At 41.8% G+C, this 21,540-nt stretch overlaps 1 protein-coding gene across 4 annotated transcripts in view; it reads left to right on the top strand.

Moving 5' to 3' along the window:
• Window positions 1–417: 417 nt before the first annotated feature.
• ube2f (ubiquitin-conjugating enzyme E2F (putative)) overlaps window positions 418–21,540 on the top strand; it is a 54,021-nt gene continuing 32,898 nt past the window's right edge. For all 4 annotated transcript variants that reach the window (XM_031877901.1, XM_031877900.1, XM_031877903.1 and 1 more), the window contains exons 1-5: window positions 418–6,738; window positions 9,014–9,187; window positions 10,770–10,799; window positions 12,850–12,915; window positions 20,346–20,413. In XM_031877901.1, the coding sequence (XP_031733761.1) occupies window positions 9,073–9,187; window positions 10,770–10,799; window positions 12,850–12,915; window positions 20,346–20,413 (279 nt within the window). In that variant the 5' untranslated portion in view covers window positions 418–6,738; window positions 9,014–9,072. The remainder of the gene's footprint in view (window positions 6,739–9,013; window positions 9,188–10,769; window positions 10,800–12,849; window positions 12,916–20,345; window positions 20,414–21,540) is intronic.

Raw genomic sequence — 21,540 nt, 5'->3', positions numbered from 1 at the left:
GACTCATAAAAGTGAATTATTCCAACACTAATTTCTTTTTTTAGAAGATGAAAAAAATATTATATTGTGGCTTTTTCACTTCACCCTGAATGAACTGAATTTAAAGCTGCAGATCATTTCAGTGAAAATAATTTTTCTAAAATGAATTTCGTTGCGTAATTTATTTTCGAATCCAGCCTTTATTTTACTTGAAATGAGAAGAACATTTATTCATGTATTTCTATGTATTATTTATAATCCATACAGTTAAATTTGAAAAATAAGAATAATATTTGTTAAAATATAATTGATGTGTACTTTCCTTATTTGATTTGGCAGTTGTTTACTACACAGAGACGTTACTACTACTAGACTTCTTGAATATAGATATACCCAAATTATATATATATATATAATTTGGGTCGTGGGTCGTGGCTTGTCATTAAGGGGTGATGGTGGGTCCCGCAGCCAGACCAGTTGAGAACCACTGCTGAAGAGTGCTGCAGGGATCATGTATTTTTGTCGGGCAGCCCCGGAAGTTCGCGTCACACTGGTTCCAGTGGTTCAACAAAAACTATTACTAAATTATTGCAGAAAATAAGCTCTGTGGCAAACTCAAGTATTTGCATTCGGCAGATGTGAAAAGCTAACGTCAGGCACCCCAGCATCACTCTATACGCAACAGGCCCAAAAACAAACATGGCACCATCTGGTGAATCCGAGACTTCTTCTCTATCTGTTGTTGCAGCTGTATGAGCACAAAGTTCCTCTCAGATCTCTTACGAACATGGTGCTATTATTGATGGAAAACCTCTCCATCCTGTGAAATGCGATCTCTTCTCCCCACACGCTCAGCTTTAAGTGAAATGTCGTTATTGATCTATTTTTGAAATACGTCTTTTCATCATATCATCCTTCCTTCTATAATACAGGACATCAGTGTCTGCCACAGACTTCGCTTTTATACACACAACACACACACACACACACACCTTTGGCCATCATCCTTATAGGTAGAGTATTCATCTACATGCAATATTATGAAAGGGATACTTCAGGAGTCACTCACAACCTAAAGTCCACCCCAAAGGACTATCACACAAAACTACTTTTCAAGCCTCATGTTTGAATAAACAAATATGAGTTACAACTCATTTGCATACTCATTTGTATTAGTCATGAGAAACACCTTTCTTCATCCTCCCATATTCAAATCAAAGTGTCCGTGTGTGTGTGTGTGTGTATGTGTCTAAAAGAGAAAGAGAGAGAGAGAGAGAGAGAGAGAAAGAATTTCCATAATTTTTTTCTGTGACAGGAGACTCACAAGTTAGCCATTAGCTTCTGTATGACATGCACTAGGCTTTCAGGAAACTACAACGTAAAATCATTTGCGTCATCATTAGACGTTGCAGAGAAAAGGCTTCAGGATTGTTATGACGAAGTTTAAAGTCCAGACAAGGACACAGGACATTTAAACCAGGAGACCGGTGTGCGTGTTTCAGTGTTTGTGATGCATTTTCCGTGCTTATGTTACATTGTTTTCGCGTTACTTGGTTTACTTACTTATTTTAAGCCCAACTACTTCTCCTAACTAAGTGGTTTTGCCGCCTGAACATGACCGAGTGTTTTTGCTTGACTTCACGACGTTAACCGTGTGTTTACTGCGACCGTGCTCGTGCGGCTACCCAGTGCGTTACAAAGTGATGCCAAGTTGTCTGAGAAAGCGCCAGCATGTGACAAGTGGGAACGAGAACGTGTTGCAAACACGTGCAGCGTGAGTCAGACCGACTTCAGAGCTGTTCTGTCAAACGGTGAGCACTTCTGGCGTGTCTGCTGCGCAGATGTTCCCATCCCTCTGGATCAGGGGAAAGACATTTGTTAATTAAACCATTTGTCTAACTAACTGAATTGGTAGAAGGATGTTGTACTCACACAATTTGTGCATTAATAATATTCATTTTCAATAAAAATGTTTCCACTTTTTGGAGTGTACTGTGTTCCTCCATAACAAGAGGCATCAAGAGGTACAAAGGAGGGGGGGGAATTCCTCCCATGATTCAATACATGAGTCATGTGGTAATATAAGCTTTTTTTGAGCCTATGACTCTTTGTACTTGCACACAACACGCATTACATCAGATGTCGACATGCCGGAGGACAGTACCACAATGTATTGCCACCAACTTTTTGTCTGCGTCAGTGCCCTTTTTCTATTAAGTTACACACTCTATTTCTGAGTCTCTAATGGTAAATTTATATCTAATGGAACCCCGAGGGAAAAACGTCTGTTACTGTAGGAACGGCTGTCCTGCAATGTGTTCGTAGTGGCTGTAAATGTCTTTTTCTAACACGACAAATTGGCGCTTGGTAGATGTTAACCTGAAATAGAGAATCAGACTGAATTAGAGACTCACACTTCTCAGACTGCTGCAGTAACTGCTGCAGTACATTTAACTCAAATTTAATTTAAATGCTCAATAAAAAGTTAGATGCATAACTTAACGTAAAAAAAGATCGTTTTAGATCTTGCGCTCTTGCACATAAGTAATTTGCTTTCTCCGATTCATTTCAAATTGAGTATCCTGACTTTCTTAACAGCTTATAGTGCAGCAGAAGTAAAGCAAACACGCAGCATAAAATAGGATTTGTGACATGTGCATTAGTCATATTGTTGCAGAGTTTTGTTTTCCCCTTAAACTGAGTAGACACTACACTCACATCTAGGTCATGTGGTCCAGCAGGGAGAGCAAAGCCCCCAGTGTAACACTTTGTTTTTACATGATTAAGATCAGAGCCACTGGGGCTACTGCCACTGCAGTCACAGTCTGATTTAAATGATGGGCAGATCTCAGTTTAATGTACAAGCAGAGAAACTGGTGGTAGGCTATAACACTCATTATTTAAGAAAATAGGAGCGTTGTAAGTGACAGAGGTGACAGCTCAATTCTTTGTGGAAGTTAAAAGAAAAACATTCTCAGTTGAGCTAGGTCCCAGAATCCTTTGGTCCAGACTCAAATATCTCAACAACGATTGGATGGTTTATATAAAGATTCATGGTGCCCTGAGGACGAATCCTCCTGATGTTGGTGTTCCCCTGAGCTTTAAAGCTACTACAAGAAACTTTAATTTTGTGTTGAATCTGGTGGCCCCTGTGGATGAAAGTGGTAGTGCGGTCCCTGACGATGAAATTGGTAGTGCGGTCCCTGTGGATGAAAGTTGTAGTGCGGTCCCTGACCATGAAAGTGGTAGTGCGGTCCCTGTGGATGAAAGTTGTAGTGCGGTCCCTGACGATGAAAGTGGTAGTGCGGTCCCTGTGGACGAAAGTTGTAGTGCAGTCCCTCATGATGAAAGTTGTAGTGCAGTCCCTGACGATGAAAGCTGTAGTACGGTCACTGTGGATGAAAGTTGTAGTGTTTCCGACCACCAGATTCCCTTTAGAACACCTTTAATTTTACTTCAGCATGGTCTGAGAGTCTGCCCCACGCATTGCTGGTTCTCCCGTTCCTCCCAGCAATCCGGCCTTGGTTTCTAGCAGTGTTTTCCAGCGAGGCGAGAAGACATTGCTGCCGGGCGCTGAGCTCTCCACCTCTCGCTGGGACTCCAGTTCGAAGGCGGCAGCGAAGCTGGATCCGGGTCTGTCCGCGACGGGCTGGCCAATGGCTGAGGCCGCGCTGGAGTCTGAGCTGAAGGAGTTTTTGATGAACCTGCATGATTTCATCTGACTTTGGGCGGAATCCAAACCGATGACAGGCATTAAGAGGAACTATATTTAAATAGCCAGACCTCTTGCTGATGGTCTTATGATACTTATGTAGGTCATGTAGAGGCATCACTTTAAAATTGAGACTATTTCATAATCAGTTAAGCTCCTCATAGTAACTTTAATCCAGAGCCATCTTTAGGTTGAAATTTTAATTTGTCCAGTACTTTGGTTTGACGAAATACCTGCAAACTTGATGACATTCCCATCAACCCCAGATTGTTTTTGTGTTGTACAATAAATATTGCACGACCTGTTCAGTGCATAATTAACTGAAACATCACTGAAATAAACTAATCTCAGTCATGGGCGTGAGGTGAGACCAGTTTATTGCCCTCGAGATGACCCAAACCCTGGATTGTTCGCAACAGAGCAGCAGGAGACGAATCCTAATATTTTTGTATCCGGCACGCAAACAACAGATGTCTTTTTTGAGTTGAGCTGAACATTTTCCAAGTCACTGTTGTTCTGCAGACATCAAAGTTAAAAGCTAAATTAGCGGTAGGACCTGAAGGGATGGGTTGGATTTGTGTGGGCTATGAAGGGAGGGAGAGGTGGGGTGATTTGGCAGTTATGAGATTACATTCCTGTACGTTGTTGCATTATTCCACCTGAGGGCTGTTGTGTTATGAAACCAGTAAAGATAATGTTGAAAAAAATAAAGTCTGAAGCTCAGTTAACATTTCAGTTTTCAAAAACTGTCGTAAAAAATAAACAGAATTCTGGAATTACTTAGGGGACATCCGCATCATTTAATTACGACCTTCGGTTAGAGAAGCACAACAAACTTTTCTTATCCCCCTCTTTACATCGTTGTTGAGCTCTGAGACTTAGAAGTGACAGGAATATTTTATTTCAAAGTGAATGCCTTCATCTTCTGTACTGAATTGTCTCTTCAATGGGTCGTCTGAGGAGAGGGTGGAGAGTTTCATTTGTTGGAATCTTCAGTGAGTTCAGAAAAGAGTCCTCCCTCTCTAGAATTCTTTTTATTTATTTTTTTAAAATTTTTTTTCTCTTCTTTCCTTTTTATTTTTAATTTTTTAATTTTATTTATTCTTGATCCCTTCTCTGACCTTCTGTTCTCAATCTCTTCCTCCTGACAAGGCTTCACCTCTCCTCGCTTAAAGCTACAGTTAGTAACTTTTATAAAACTGTGACCCGGATGTCATGTGTAAGACACTAGAGCCAAAACAAAGCACCTCCCAGCTAAACAGCTAAACGGTGCACTAAAATGTGTTTTTTGAAAACATTTGAGGCAAGAAAAAGCCAATGCCGTAGCAAAAATCTAAATTCATATTTGATCAGTGACAATTTGATCGGAGTTCATGAGCTTCAGAGCAGTGATTGACAGCTGCGTTCGAGACTTCTCAGCTCTGATTCGTTGTTTTCCTTAAGACGCCGTGGAATCTTGCAAATTAGGAGCACTAAAAGGAGGCAGAGAAACCTGATTTTTCACAGCCTTGTCGGGATACTACTGTCAGGATATAGTGACAATTTATATAGTGACAATTTGAGCAAACATGAACAAAAACTTATTTTTATCAAGGTTACCAACTGTAGCTTTTGTGCTGATTTTTATCTTTTCATTGTTTGGATGTCAATCTGCATAATGTTTTTCAGTATTCAGGTGATAAAAGTGTTTTTTGGTAGTTTTCTTCCATTTTGTTACAACTCTACAACATAGTAGTATCACTCCCATTAATAAGTACAGATGTATGCTTTGTCCTCAGTCGGCACCATTGAATAACAAAAGCATTGTGTGAAGCACACCATGCGAAGAGGGGTGAGTTTGGTACTTACTTTGGTATCTGCATCGCAGAAAGCCTGATGGCCAACATCTGTCTAAACAGATTTAGATGAAATACAATATAATCATCTGCTCCAAGATTAATAGACTCCTTTCTTTAAAAAGCTTTATCTAACCAGGCAGCTCAGTCGAGAGCATGTTCTTGTTTACAGTGACAGCCCTCATGCCCCTGGGTCCGTAACAACTGGCTGAGTGAATCACAGCTTTGTCCAGATACTTTAGGGTGAAATGGGTTCGCTCCAAAGCGAATGAGCTGTTCTGTCAAACAGTGAGTCTCAGCTTTCCATTTTGCAAATGGTGCTCTGCTCAGGGCATGTGTACTGTATGTGTGTGTGTGTGTGTGTGTGTGTGTGTGTGTCTGTATGTTTTATGTTTTTCAAATGTGCTGTGTTATTGTGAAGTTTAGCAGATGTCATCAACCAGTTAAATTTGGGGGTAATTAAGACAGCAAAAATACATCAATGAATAAATAAATAAATCATATCCAATAGTAAAGAAAATGAATATAAAGTATAAAAATGCTGCTAGCTAGTATCATCATCTTGAACCCTAACAGTTGGTCAGAATATAACACCCACAAATAATAAGACTGTTATAATATAGATGCTGCTTCTTATTCCGCAAATATATTCTCTCATCTCATCTGATTATAGAGAGCTCATTTTGAACTTTGGTTAAAAAAACAAACAGTTGGCTATATGAGGAAAAGATGGGAAGGGAAGGGGATTTATCTATTCTGGGCTATGTGCTAATGAACAGGGTTTTCTAGCGTATTAATAAGAAATGAATAACATAAATAATCATATTTATGCATTCTATAACACGACAGCAAAAAATTCCATTCAGTACCGACAGATTCAGCGACTGTATTTCCATTTTCATACCTACAAGAACCGACTCGAACTCGTCCTCTGCTCTTGCGGAACTGTTTATCTGCCGCCATGTCTACACGGATAACAATAACAAACGGCCCGTACTGCGCTTCCGTTGCCCATGACACCGGAGCGAAGTTCTGACAGCTGATTCTCCAATCAGTTTATATCCACTCCGAGCCCCCGAAATAATCACATTTGAAGTTATTTACAGTCGGACGTGCCTCCTATAACCTCCGGCTGGGGTTGCAGACAGCGCCTTGAACAGAGGAGGGCGGCTGATTATGGTGTAGCACGGAGCGCTAGCTCTGAGAAAGCAGGTAAAAAAGGCAACACACAAGCTAACACTGGCTAGCAGAGATAGTTCATTAACAACTTGCGTGCGCCTTTCACTAATTAAAACGAGTGACATTTATTCTTGCACTCAAGCACATGCGCAAGGAATAAGCCAGAGCTGAGACTAGTTTTAAGCTCGAACATTGCATCTAGCTAGCTGTGATTAGCGGTGTTAGCCGCTTGTTATGACCACTGGTTAACAAGTTAAAAGTACAGTGACGAGGCGGTAACTTAACTTCTGAAAGTGTTTACGTTACATTAGCATTAATCTTGGTTTCAGTTCGAGAGGTTTTGTCTCGAGGGAGACGCACTTCCTTGTGTTTGATACCAAGTTAGCTGGACTCATTTAGTCCCAAACATCAAAGACAGACTACACCCCTTTCTGTGAATTTACTCCATAATCTACCAATTTAAAGTAAAGACGATATATTTTCCATCAGTGCAGGTGTGTGTTTATCTGCTAGCTAGTTGTGTTAACCTGTGTGCAGTGGTCCCCCCCGCATATGCTGCATGACTTTGTCCCTACTGCGTTATTATGAATCCACCCCATGCAGCTGTTCGACTAACATCCAGGTAGTCCGTGTGAGTGAGCAACCTTAGGGTGCAGTGACTGACAGTCGAGGCAGGTGGGCACTGAGTCCGACTGGGTGACAATGATACCCGATACCTTCTGCTATTGCTGCTCCCCAAATGAGCTCACACTGAACACGCTCCCCTAGAGAGGTTAACAATCCCCTGCACCCCCTGCAGAGTTGTACTACTAGTAAAGGAGTAACAGTGGGCTTTAGCAGAAAACTAGTGGGAGCAGAACAATTTCCAAAACAACAGAAGGGATCAGCTGAGACTGAGTTCTGTTACCTTTAGTCAGCGATGCGAGCATGTTATCAAGGGTGGGCTGTGTGGATGATGCTTTACCGGGAGAGGTGATGTTTTTTTTGGGAAGTTGCTTAGAATATTTTCAGATGTCATAATGTATTCTGTTTGTTTGTTAAAGTGTGCAAAACATCACTTCCTAATTGTAAACATTTTAGAATAATTCAGTTTTTAGGTCATTTGATAATATATGGATACGTATTTTGAAACGTTCTCTTTGTGCATATACACAATGAATGCACAAGAAGAAAACACTCCCAGGGGAATAAGTAAACAACAGCAAAGGCAGAGACCGACTCATGCGTCACTAGTTACAGTGAGACGTGTTTACAAAGAGCGAATGCTTTGACCTCTGAGTTTAACACCGTCGTGCCATAGATATCGGCTTCCTGCTGTGGCATTCAGAGAGACGTTGGCAGGAGCATGACGTTGAAGTGAGTCTGTTAAATATCATTCAGCAAGTCAAAAGGCCGTTCGTGCTATCAGCTGATTGGTGATGCTTGTCTCTGTAGGCTCCCCTCTGTCTGGTACAATCACCTTTTCTTAGATAATTAAAACAGTGTGCCATCGTTAAGTTACTTCTTATCATGTTGATATGAACTTCTGAGTTCCACGTTCGGCGTGCAACGGTCCTATTACTGAATAACCATGGAAACCACAGCAGTAAAGGTATAGTCATGAATGTTAAGAGCAGATGGACAGGATTCCACTCCTTCGGATTATACGGCATACATTTAATTTCTCGTAGAGAGTAGGTATTTGTGTTTAGAAACGTTCAAGAGATTTACGCCAGTTTCAGGCATTCTCCTACAACAAGACTCAACACTTGTGCTCGACAGCTTGTGGCCCCACATGTCTTATCACAACAGAGAGTCTAAACTCCATTATTCCACTGGAATGGAATGGTGTCATAGTTGTTAGTTTATTTCTATAGGAAGTATAGGAGGCACTTGACTTAACTAGCACTCGCATGATGTGAAAAGATCTCAAGGTCTGTCATTTCTGAGCAGAACTGAGCTTTGGCCTTCGATAGAAAGTAACTTGAAAGGTCCTCATCGGTATTGTTTTTCACTTATTCAGCCTATTTATTACGTATATCCACTTGTTGTGGAGTGTTGTGTGTGTGGTGTGGGGCTGGAGCCTATTCCAACTCATTGGACCCGAACAGGTCGGCGGTCTATCACAGGACTGAAACATCTAGACAGACTGTCATTCACATTCACAATCGGCGATCGATTTTAAAGTTGCCAGTTCACCTCTCGTGCGTCTTTTGGCCTGTGAGAGGAAACCGGTGTGACTTTATATTTGAATATTATAAGCACTTTTTTTCTCCCCCCTCTATTCTATATTGTCTCATTTCTTCTTCACGGTCTGTGTGATTGTCAGGCTTATTGAGCAGCGTAGCGCTCCAGGCGTGGGGTAGACCGAGGCAGATCACAGCAGCCATGCTTACGTTGGCCAGTAAGCTGAAGAGGGACGACGGGGGAAAGACGAGCCGTGCCTCGGGAGCCTCCGACTCCGCCCACAGGGTCTCCATCAGGGACCGCCTCCTTACCAAAGGTACCCAGGTCGCCGTCCGCTTCGTCCATCACTTTGTCAGCTTGCATCGCTTTCTTTTATACAAACTCATGACGAGCTAAATACTTATAGACAGACACTATAGGCCCTAACAAAGTTGTTTCTTAACTGTTTTGTGGTTTATTTCAATACAGAAATATAAATTCATGCTCCGCTTCCTCCACGGATGTTTGGACTTCTCCTTTTGTTTCTTTTTTCTGTTTCTACCTCTGTCTCTTTATTCCTCTTCTTTCTCTCTGACCATGTTTCTGCCTGGGTTTTATTTATCGGTACTTCTCTCGCTGCCTTGAGATGCAGCTTCCAGGCACCTGTCTCCTCTCTCCTCCTCTAAATTTCAAGCGGCTGTCTACCTTGTGCCGGCTACCATTTCCCATCATGTTTTTACCTCTCTGGGTTCTCACCTGTCTTTGCTTTAGTCCATACATATACTTGATGGCATTATTATACCCAATCACTATGACCGGTGAAACGAAGGCTATAATTTGGTGTAGAGTAGATTCAAAAGTGGTTTGTCCAATGCTGGTCCAATATCATATAGAGTTCTATATAAGTGTGGGTGGATGTAATCTCACAAGCACCTGTCTAATGCCCTCTAGTACGACATTAGAGGGACTTGCTTTTCTGTCTCTCTTAGCTTAACTTTGTAAAACAAAATGTAGCAAATAAATAGATGCATATAAATGTATTTAATTATTTATTATTAAAATAATATATCTTACACCAACCTTTTTAATGTAGCAACAAATTGGTCAAAACTGAAACAGAAATTAAAATTCCGTATAGTGTACTATATAGTAATGTATGTAGTACATGGAGTTGAACTGAATGCCCGATGTTGCTATTGGTGCATCCCCGGTACCGATCATTACTCTTCAAAGAGCTTCAGTGGCCATGCAAAATAACTAAATGTGAGAAAAGTAATGCAGTGCTTGTCTAATAACACATATATTACTGGGAAAACTAAAGCGGTCGATATCACTGTGAGGCACACCAGTGTTAACGCTACACAGCTGAGAACCACTGAAACAATCTCTTAATGATCTGAATGCATGACAATGTTTGTAAAAATAACATTGGTAAATCCTCAGCATTCACACAAGCAACAACAGAGAGACCAAGCACGTCCCCGTCCCCCCCTTTGTCTTTTTTTGTTAAGTGTTGAAGTGTTAAACCAGCTGATGCATAAACACGTTGAAAGGAGTGTCGGTGGTGTGAAAACACAACAAGAGAACCTGTGAGTGTTTAAAAAACAAATCCAACCAGACTTGATGCAGAGGCAACACCCTCTGCTCCTCACTTGTCGTTTCCTTCCTCTCTTTTTGTTTTTTCCTCCCCCCTTCTGTTACCAGCCAATCACTGTTGTTCCTCTGCAGCATTGTGTTGTGTCACGCATTTTACAACTTGCATATTAGACGTTATGCTTTTATGCAGAGCAAATGTCCTGACAGTGTCAGCTGTCGGTGTGTGTATGTGTGTGTGTGCGTGCGCGTGTGCGCGTGGCTCTCTGTATTTACCATCTTCTCTCCTCCCTTATTCATGACTCTTTTTCTTTTTCTCTCAATAGAAGTTGCAGAACTTGAAGCCAATCTCCCTAGTGAGTATGCTTTCCACTTCCACACACACCGCTCTCAGTTCAGTCAGACTCCCTCTGACTTTGCATTCCTCCCCATGTTTGCATTAGTGTTTGTTCAGCAGCCCCACATCTGAAAGTGTGAGAGCTGAATAACTGACTTAAAGGGACAGAAATATTAAATAAACAGCCGACGTAAAGTAAATAGTGTCCTCCAAGTTCTTAAATCTTCTCAACTCAGGAAAAAAACAAACATTCTTTATGTTACGATATCAATTAATGAGGATTAAGGTGGCTTGATGTATTGTTTCAGACTTGGTTGATCATTATTAATACATTTTGTGTTTTGGGATATTAAAACAATTCTGCAAATGTTTCAGATAAGGCACAAAGACAAAACCAACCCCACAGATGCACTCCATTTTCTAACATTTTGCTTTAATGCTTTTAGGTGTAGGTCATTTCTAACAGTACTTTAAACTGCATTGCAGTGGCATAAAGCTATTCAGTCAGAATAGGATTATTTTTTTCACCGTAAATGTCTCAAAACAGTTAATTCTGTTTATGAATGAATAGATCTGATACTGTTTTGAAATCAAGAGTATTTAATGAAGTATTTATTTAACCAGATCGTCCAGCACACCCACATAAATGAGTGAAATGAGCCTGGTTATTGTCATGCATGTTGAATGAGGATGTGCACCACTTAAGAAAAGCATCCTGCTCTCCTTGACTGTAATGCTCATCCCGATCCGTTCTCCATTACCAGCAATAGTGATGAAATATGGTCCTGTGGAAAGTATTGATTTTCATGAGGCTTCAACACTTGTGCTTTGTGCCGTGGATGTGGACTTGCCGTACGACACTGAAGGACTTTCACCGTTCTGGGCAGACAGGAGCTCAGGAAAAATAAAAGAAAGAAGCTGTTTTCTAGAGTCTTCTCTGAGTGAGCAGTGGTGCTTTCAAAACACAGAGAACAAACCAACGACTTGTCTGAACATATTTGTTCAAGCGATTTTGAGAAGATTTTACGCATATAGCGTTTTTCTTCTCCGCACCAGGGTCTTTTGTTTACAATTGTTCCAAATGAGGAGAATATGCGGCCGCTCGCTCTTGCATAGAGAAAAAGCTCTGCACCCAGCCTCTTTTCTCAGAGCGCTCCAACTTCTTTGAGCGGCTGCTCCGAGCTGTCCAAGCTGAACGTCTCTGAACCTTTCAGAAAGGTGCTGGTGTAGTCAGGGTTCACTCTATATGGACACTAAGACTGGACGAGTGTTACAGACCTGTCATAGGAGTCATGTACAGATAGTCGGTCCTTTTCCACTGCAGAAGAAGAGGCCTTAAGCTAAATGAGTTTGGAGTTTAAGCATGTCTATGTTGCAGAAAAAACAGTATCTAAATCAAATAAACATTGATATTCTGCTATAATATCATCCCTCCTACATTACCACAGACCTTGACACATCAACACATACACACATTCTTTTACTTTGATTTTTAATTCATGCTTTAAATCCTGCATAATGCTATTTGATACGGCTGATGATTGCTGGGGAACGTGATAATCTTTCAGCTGTGATAAAATGATCTTCAGCTGCTTGTAGAGTGCTGTGTTTTACTGCCCGACTAAAAAGTGGATTCACTTTTTCATTCAGTGTTTTCTGCGCATTCATTACACTCATCGCCACAAACAATATGTTATACACACACACAGCGTTCTGGGGGGTTACTCGGTGAAAGGAGCTGATGCGATAAGTTTGATTGAAAACTTCTTACACATGAACATGGTTTAAAAACAAAAAGCTCTCCCATCTTGAGCGCAGTACACGTCCTTGAACACCAGGGGGGAATGTGGTGCCACACGGAGTCCCAAGGCATAAATCCTGCAGTCTGTGTGAACACACTGAGGCTCAGGAAGGATTTAATACAGATACAATATATCACTGATGTTAATGCCACTTTTTGACACACAGTCAAGTAATCAAAACTAATGCTAGACCTTCACACAGCTGCTCCTGGCTTTCACCTTTGACCCTAATAACTAACACCCCTCCCCTTATTTGTTCTCGTCCAGGTACATGCAAAGCCAGTTTCCCAGATGAGGACAAGCTGCATCATTTTCAGCTGGCAGTGTCTCCCGGTAAGAGAAAAATCACCTCTTTTTCTAACTGCTTCAATCATTTCATAACTGCTCTGTTGACGGCATGCAGCAGCGTTGTTGGTTGCTCATTATATCGGCGGGCTCTGAATTTGATGTTGTCTTAGAATCAAACGCATTTTCAATCAGACTTAAATATCTGAAGAAAAAGGTGAGCACCGATCAAGTCTGCTGGTGAAGAGTTTTTAATTAGGGTTGCGATTTAATTAACCCCCATATCAAAGCTCAGGAAAAGTGCAGGATGGAAACGGGTCCAGAAACCACCTTAAACTTGCTGTGTGTTATTAGACTGCAAATCGACTGCATGTCATGAATAATGACTCATAACAGGCTGAGACAGGAGTGTACAAAAGCCCCCTTTGAGCGCTCTCAGACGGCCGGCTTATTTCTGCGGGATCACTGTCTGGACTTAATGAACTGAAAAAGTACACTGAGTCGGATACAAGCACAGCAGTTTTAACAGCTTTCGACCTATTAATGAGGGAAAAACACCTGCGCTGATGTGCCTACGTGTTGATTAGCATTCATTAATTGTAGATCAATTATAAGATCGCTTCCTGAATGGATTTCATTACCAGCAGATGGATTTGTTAGTATTCTAGCTTTTGAAGAATCCTGTGGTCGGTTAATAATAAAACTTTTTCAAGCTGCCTCGGTCGCGGTTGTTTTGGGACGCACCGGCGTTGGATCGACAGCTTTCCCATCAGCCCAAACGAACCGTACTAACCCGAGTTTCTTTTTTTTACCAAACCGAAAAGGTTAAATGTGAAAGCACTCTGAGCCGCCAACAGCCATATCCACTGCTTTCTCATTTCGTACAAGATGCAGGGTTTGAGTGGTTTCGGGGGAAGTATGTTGTGTGCGATGTGGTGGGAGACCGCACATGTTGGTTGGTCCATGTGTGTCTTGAAGTGTTCTCTTGAAACGGGCACTCCAGTCCTCCGTACTTCGACTGCCACACCGTCGTTATTCCCCGAGTGCAGTCTGCTTGCTCAGCAGTGTTCCACGCAAAATGGGCCACCCGTGGAATACTGGACACACCCAGCACGCTGGTGTGGGATTACCACGAGTCTCCAGAGTCTCCTCTTACCTGCTCTGTGTTCGTCAGACACACTCTCTCTCTCTCCGTCCTCGAGCCCAATGTTACCTTCTCACTTCAAGGAGGACACAAGCCGCACAAGAGACTGAGACAAACATGTCTCTGTGTTTGTGTGTGAGCGAAGTGAGCAATGGAAAGAGAGGGACAAAGAAAGAGACCGGTAATAGAGTCACACGTTATTGTCAAACACTTTTTGGACCATAATCAGACACCTGACACATTGTTGACTAATCTCAAATGAATTCATCTAAATCTAGTTTGTAAATTTTGGCAACATTGTACCAGACTATCTGAACCACTTTATTTGGAGGTACAACTGAAAGTGATAATCCTGTTAGTAATCCCTTGTAACAACAGAAATGTGTGCGCACAACTCTGTGTGTGGGGGGGGGGGTTTATCCTTCAATCAGAAGATCGGCGGTCAGACCCCCGGCTCCTCCAGTCCATGTCGATGTGTCCTTGGACGAGACACTTGACCCCAAATTGCTCACGTAGGAGCGCTTTGAGTGGTCGTAAGACTAGAAAGGAGCTATACAAGTAGGAGTCCATTTTCAATTAAATTCAGGCCAATACAGCAATAAAAGTAATGCACTGTTTGTACATATCCCACAAAATATATTTTTTAAATTTATTCCACTTAATCACAAAACAAGGAAGTGTAATGACTGACAAAACGCTGCACTTTAGTCCAGGAGACCAGCAGTCACAACATCGATTCATTTGTAACGCCACTTCTGCAGTTATTTTGAACCCAAGCCACGATTTTTTCCGAAACCTAAACGAGTAGTTTTGTCGCCTAAACCTAAAAACTAAGTTGTTCCCTGAGACGAAGGAAGTTTATTTTGAAAAGACTTTGTGCACATTGACGAGCAGAAATTGACACGTGTTGCTGGACATTCGTAAAAAGATGCAAGAAAAGATGAGGAATCACTTTTCGTAAGATGACGAGGACGAGGCTAATATTATAAAATGTTCTGTGTGGTTGAAGAGATCTGGTCACCGAATTTTATCATTGGTCTTTTTATCTGGTGCGTCTTATTTTGTCTATTACATTTGTAACGAGAGTTTACAGAAGTCACTGCATCCATTTTCTGCACACTAAGATGTTAGGATATCTTGATGTTTAAGTCAGTGGTGAATTAATTTAATGCTTTGTGTGTGTGTGTGTGTGTGTGTGTGTGTGTGTGTGTGTGTGTGTGTGTGTGTGTGTCTCGCAGAGCCCTATAGGCTGCGTCGCCAGCTAAGTTTTCACAAAGGTCTTTGTCAGCGAAATCTAGCAGAGAAAAACAAAGTTCAGCAATTGGAGAGAAGATTTTGGTGTCATGTTCTTGAAGGGGAGTTGATAAGGAGATTGAGTTGTCAGAGAAAGTCTTCCTCAATTATTCAGGACCTCTGTCTCCCTTAACGTCTCCCCCCCCTCCCCTCTTCCCACCCTTTACTTCCTTTCTCTTGCTCTTTTCTCTTTTAGTATTTCCTACCTTGTTTAATCTCTCTCTCTCTCTCTCTCTCTCTCTCTCTCTCTCTCTCTCTCTCTCTCTCTCTCTCTCTTACTCTTACCTGCTCTCTCTGTGTTTGCCTTCCATCACATCTGGTGTGTGTGTAGCTCTCACACACACACACACACACACAACACACAGCCCTCAGTTTATCATCTTTATACTACAGCCAGGGGACCATGGTACTCTGGAGTCAGACCGAATACAGTACATTAAGGGAAATAAGCATGTAAACAAAAATGCTCATGTAGAGGCCTCAGTGTGACCCGTGAGAGGGAAAGTCTGTGAATATATTTTTCTGTAGACCTGTCTGATTTCTCCCCTTTTCTACCAGCTGGTAGTAAAGTATTAACAGTAATCCATTAACTACATTTCATATATTTTACAGGACAAACAAAATAAATGTAATGGAAGTATATTAATAGAAGAAAAATAGCACCTCAAGTCATCTCGGTGTGTCTCTGTAGTTGTAGTAGATGCAATGTGCAAGGTGTCTCGTTTTTTCTGCCGTCTTCATACTGTGCTGTCAAATTTCCTTTTCCGTTTGCAGTTTGGTAACTAGGCATTACACACACGGAAGCATTCATTGCACTGCGGGGAAGTGGTCAGGAAAATAACAATTGCAAAGGGAACTCGCCCTCAGGATGCAGGTTGTCAAATATCTCTCATATCCAAACCAATGTAAGGTAAAGTCATGGGGAGAGTTTACAGCTCAAGGCTCACGTAAGTGCTTCTTCCTTTTTTCTTTTGTGTTTCCTTCTCTTTTTGTTCTCCACGTTTCTCACGAGAACTGCAGTTCCTCTGTTTACTTTGGATGAACAGTAGTCATGAATCATTACTCAATTTTTTATTTTGCTGACAACTGAAAATGTGTGGGGGAATCAGTGATGTTTTTCGAGCTCTGACCAGTTGGAACGCCTCTTTAGTTTCCTTTCCTTTTCCCATGCAACCGCTCTGTGTCGTGACCCCGCTGCTCCGGACCCCTGTGTCTCTGAGGAATGGGGACAGCAGCAACACTCTGGGGTGAACGCATCCTCACCTGTTTGGATTATTAGAAATGCAATAATGAAGGAAAATTGCGTCGTCTTTGTGTTTCACATGAGAACTTGTTTCCTGCTCCATTTGCGTACGAATAATTGACGTATTGTTGTGCACATTCCTGCAGAAACCTGCAAACTTTGATACATTAGCAATACTCTTTTGGAGATCGGCCATATGTAAGGGTCAGCAAGAGGTCTTATTGTGTCCAGCCATCCATTATCCAAACCGCTTATCCTGTTCAGGGTCGCGGGGCGCTGGCGCCGATCCCAGCTGACATTGGACAGGTCGCCAGTTCATCGCAGGGCACATATAGAGACAGACAAACATTCACACCTACGGCAATTTCGAGTCTCCAAATAACCTAAGCTGCATGTCTTTGGACTGTGGGAGGAAGCTGGAGAACCCGGAGGGAACCCACGCTGCAACGGGGAGAACATGCAAACTCCACACAGAAGGACCACCCGGGATCGAACCCAGGTCCCTCTTGCTGTGAGGTGACAGTGCTAGCCACTACACCACCGTGCAGCCCGTCCTAGTGTGTGTTGGAAAAAAAAAAAGTACATAATAGCAAAAAGTATAGTTTAGTCACGTTCAACCTTTTTTTCTTATTGAGACAAATAATATATACAACATACAACATATACATGCATATCTGGTGGGAATCAATCTTCTGTTAAAGCAACACTTGGTAATCTGTAAAAAAAAAAATCAAGCTCCGCCTCCTCTTGGTGTTCCTAATGGCATTCAACTCCAAATCGACCCCAAAGAAAAACAAACAAATCAGAGGAGTCTCTTCCGCAGCTGTGAATCACTGCTAGCGAAGCCCCCGATCAAATGTGAATCAAAATTCTTGTTACTGCGTCACCTCAAATGTTTTCAGTAACGCATTTTAGCGTCCCTTTTTAACCGTAAAACGTTCTTACAGATAAGCTGTCACTCTTTATTGTGCTCACATTTTATGGACGTGTAATTATTTGTCAACACCAGTCATGCCCCTGTACCTGTAAACTCCGCTTCACTCCTCCTTCCTACAGGGGGAAATCCCAATTATGCTAATTAATCCGGGGATGATGGCTGATTTCTTCCTCATGGGAGGTTTTCTTCGATGCAGTTAGGTCGTCAAAATTGTTGATCCGGACAAGAGCTCAGTTTACATTTTAAGTAACAGGTGTTTTCAGACTGCGTTGAAGGATGGATGATTTAGCATAACATATGTTATGCTAAATCATTTAACATGATTACCATGGTTACCTGATAAGCATCAGCAGAAGTAAATAAGCATCTTGTGAGAGTTTCCTTCTAGATTTGGCGCCATCTAGCGGTTGCCAATAGGTTGCCAATAGCTACCATTCAAGGTGCCACCTGCCAATCAGGACGCTAACTAATCATTCACACCTGTTGCCCAAAGACACATCGACACGGACTAATGGAGCTGGGGATCGAACCGCCGATTGGTGAAGGATGACCCTGCTCTACCACTGATCCACAGCCGTCTATAAGCATCTTGTAAGAGTTTCCTTCCATTAAAGTGTGTTGGATTTGGCGCCATCTAGCGGTGACGTTTCCGATAGCAAGCCGGCATTTGGTTTGTCCCTTCTGGGCTACTGTAGAAACATGGCGGCTGGCTCCATGTAGAGGACTCGCTCTGTGTCTAGATATAAACGGCTAATTTTAAGGTAACAAAAAACCAACGATACTTATTTTCAGGTGATTATACACTCAAAAAAACATTCTTATTATTAGTAAACTCTCTGGCGACAGATCCCCCTAAATGCTACACACCGTTCCTTTTACCAACTAAGTTGCATCTTTCTGTTTGAACCTTTGGGCTCCCGAACATATTATGTCTAGAATCTATTTTCCCTGAAGAGTTGGAGTTTAGTTGTTTGAATATGTGTGTGTGTCGGTGTGTGTACAGTTTGCAGTGTCTTGTGACAGAAAAGACTGATTGTTCCAGTTTACTGAAGACACTCATGAATTATTTATGACCTCTGACTGCCTCTGTTAGTCAGTAGATGCTCTCCTTTCTTTCAGTTTGTTGCTCTCTTTTGTCCCTTTTTCTGTCCGCCCGTCGCTTGGTTGTTGACGCGTCGCTGATTCTTTCTTCATCCTCTTTTGGACTTGAAAGTTTGTTGAAGCTGTATCTCTATTTCTCACAGTGTTGTCCTCCCTCGTCTCATTTATAATACAGGGGAGGCTGTTTGTGTAGTCTAATTAAATTGGACCCCCGTCTTTGTTGCCCTGAATGGAATCTGGGTGAGGTTTAGATAGCCCTCTTACAAAGGCCTTATCTCAAATTGCCCAGTGTTTGAGTACGAAAGGGGGAGGGGGGGGGGGTGCTGCTGATGCCTTCATGCCAGTTTTGAATTGAAACCATTTGCTCTGAAACACAGTTTTAAGTGTTATTAATACCGTGTCAGCAGCATTGAAAGGACTGTGGTATCTTTATTTTTTTGTAAATTTGAATTGCATATAATTTTAAGGTGTAAATCAGACATTTGCCTCTCCACATATGTGAATGAGACAGTTTGAAATATAGCACAGATGTGCATTTTGGTATGTGGTCCATGTTCGACAGCTGAGCAAGCTACTTATTTAGAGACAACACACGGCTCACTATCTGTCTCTCACTTTCTTGAGTTCAATCAGAAGTTGCCAAGAGTATCAGTCTACCTGTGTGAGCTCTAACAGGCAGTTATTTTTTTCTTCTTCTTTCTGTCCAAATCTGATCTCCAACTTGTCCTCTTCTGATCCCTGAAATAGCTGCAGCCAGATATATAAACTGGTCAAACAAAGGTCGCAGCAAATCGACGAAGAAATATCAAAATTTACGAGGTGCGTACACGAATGATCGTACATGCTCTCCACCTGCATATGGCCCTCTCTGCATCTGTCCTCGTCTACTAGTGTAGGGTATTAGGTGTGTCTGCGTGAAACGTCGTCGGCCATTGCGAGATGGAAACAGAGGATTAAGCCAGCGTTGTGTTTTGACCTACAGGTGCCCTCATTTACTATCCTGTCACACACATATTTGATCTTGGTTGAGCTGGTCGAGAGAGACGCAACCTCCATTTCAGGGAGACCAATTTGGCAAATCAAATACGAGCTTGTACTCATTCTAAATAGATTACTTTGTGACTTTATTCTAATATTAATCTTGCAATTGTAGAGATGGATTGTTAATATTCAAACTGGACTTCGAGGATCGTTTTTCATCTGCTCACCGGTACTTTTAGCAGCACAGCTACACAGACCCTTTATAATTCATCGTTTGAAGAATGGACTTCAATCTTCTACCCAAACCGGTTCATCATTTCTGCTTTTGCTTCTCATTGAAGAAAATACTTTACCGTTTCAAGATGCATTTTCTGGGCTGTCTTCATTGCCAGAAGAACCTGTGCACTCTAAACTGCAGTGTTTTTGAACGTGTGGGAAACATGAAAACCAAGTGAAAATCTACTTATCTATCGACTCATCTGCTCCTTTGGCTATTTTCCAGTTTTACAAGCAACTATTCTCTTTTGGGTTTAGGTCTTTGTGTTAAAGATTAGCTCTTAAGGTTTTTTTATCTTTTTTTTTTTTTCACTGCATGATACTTTAAAACTTGTCTCCGACACATGTTTTAAACCCTGATCAGCAGTGTATGACAACAATTGAAGGCCCTGTTTCTACAGAAATGTATAAATTGGAGTGTCATTAAACTTAACCTGTAATGTAATGTGTGTAGATTATTGAAAACCTTTGTCCTCTGTCTGTCTCCCTCCGTCTTCTTCCAGATGAGGGTTACTACCAAAGTGGAAGGTTTCAGTTTGAAATAGACGTCCCCGAAGCCTATAACATGGTGGTGAGCGTTCCAGTTATTTCTCATTTGCGTGTCTGTTTGTGTGTTTGTATGTCTGCATGCCCACCTGTGTATCTGTGTCATCAGCATCAGCCGGCAGCTTCCTGTTTTGGCCCATGAAAATAACGACTCCAGATTTGCCGTCGGATGTGGTCTGTTATGTTCTGTCATGCTGATTTGTGCATGAAGTCAGTTCAAATAATGAACTAAAAATATGTGCATGGTGTTCTAAAAATCCCATTTCCTTTCATTAAAGTTCATACAGGAATATCAGGGTACTGAGCAATAGATTTTTCTATTCTCTGTGTGGAAGCTCTGCAGAATATACTGCATCATTTTTCCACCTGACCTTCACAGGTTGAAGATCCTCTGTTCACCTTTTTCTTTATCTGTTAGCCTGTTACTTCTTGCTACACAGGCCTAACTCACCATGCCAGTGTGTGTGTGTGAGTGTGTGAGAATCTGTCTTTTGTTGGTGTCTCTATGTATCCCTGCACATGTACGTCTGCTTTGTATCTTCGTCTTTCATCACACACACTGTTTCCTCTACATGCAGCCACCTGTTGCCGTTTTATGGCACCTGCCACAGAATGATAAATAATAAGCATTCAATCATGAAAGGTTAATCGATTCATGAAGGAAGGCCTAGCGGTGTTCAAGTGGAGAATTGCTCCTGTGGGATGAGCAATGTGCCCAGACAGAAATGTTCAGCAGCATTCCTCATCGGTACGCCTATTACTGCTTATTAACATGATGTTAGATGTAATAATGCGGCTACATTGTACAAAAATATAGTATGTGGAAGGAATGAGTCCTAAATCCTGGATAGGAGGCAGCATTTTTGCGCTTTCGGCTCCCTCTTCTTGAAGTCAATGGGTTTTTGGTTAAATGCCTGAAATAAGGTCTGTGGCAACACAAGTTTAGAGATTTTAACGCTTTGTTTTACGAAATAAAATCAGCCGCTAAATAACACTCTCTCGTGAATTGAGAAGCTTTGACATGTCTTTAAAAAAGGTGGTTGCTAACTAAAGTCGCTAACGCAGACTACTAAACATCATCACACCAAACACTGGGCCGCCTTTACAGCCTTGTACTGTGTACTTACGCTCATGTGACTGTGGTATAGTTCA

Source organism: Anarrhichthys ocellatus, unplaced genomic scaffold (assembly GCF_004355925.1).
Source record: "Anarrhichthys ocellatus isolate YVR2014 unplaced genomic scaffold, GSC_Weel_1.0 scaffold154, whole genome shotgun sequence".
Lineage (NCBI taxonomy): Eukaryota > Metazoa > Chordata > Actinopteri > Perciformes > Anarhichadidae > Anarrhichthys > Anarrhichthys ocellatus.
The sequence above is the reverse complement of the archived record's forward strand: the minus strand, read 5'-3'. Positions and strand labels throughout refer to the sequence as shown.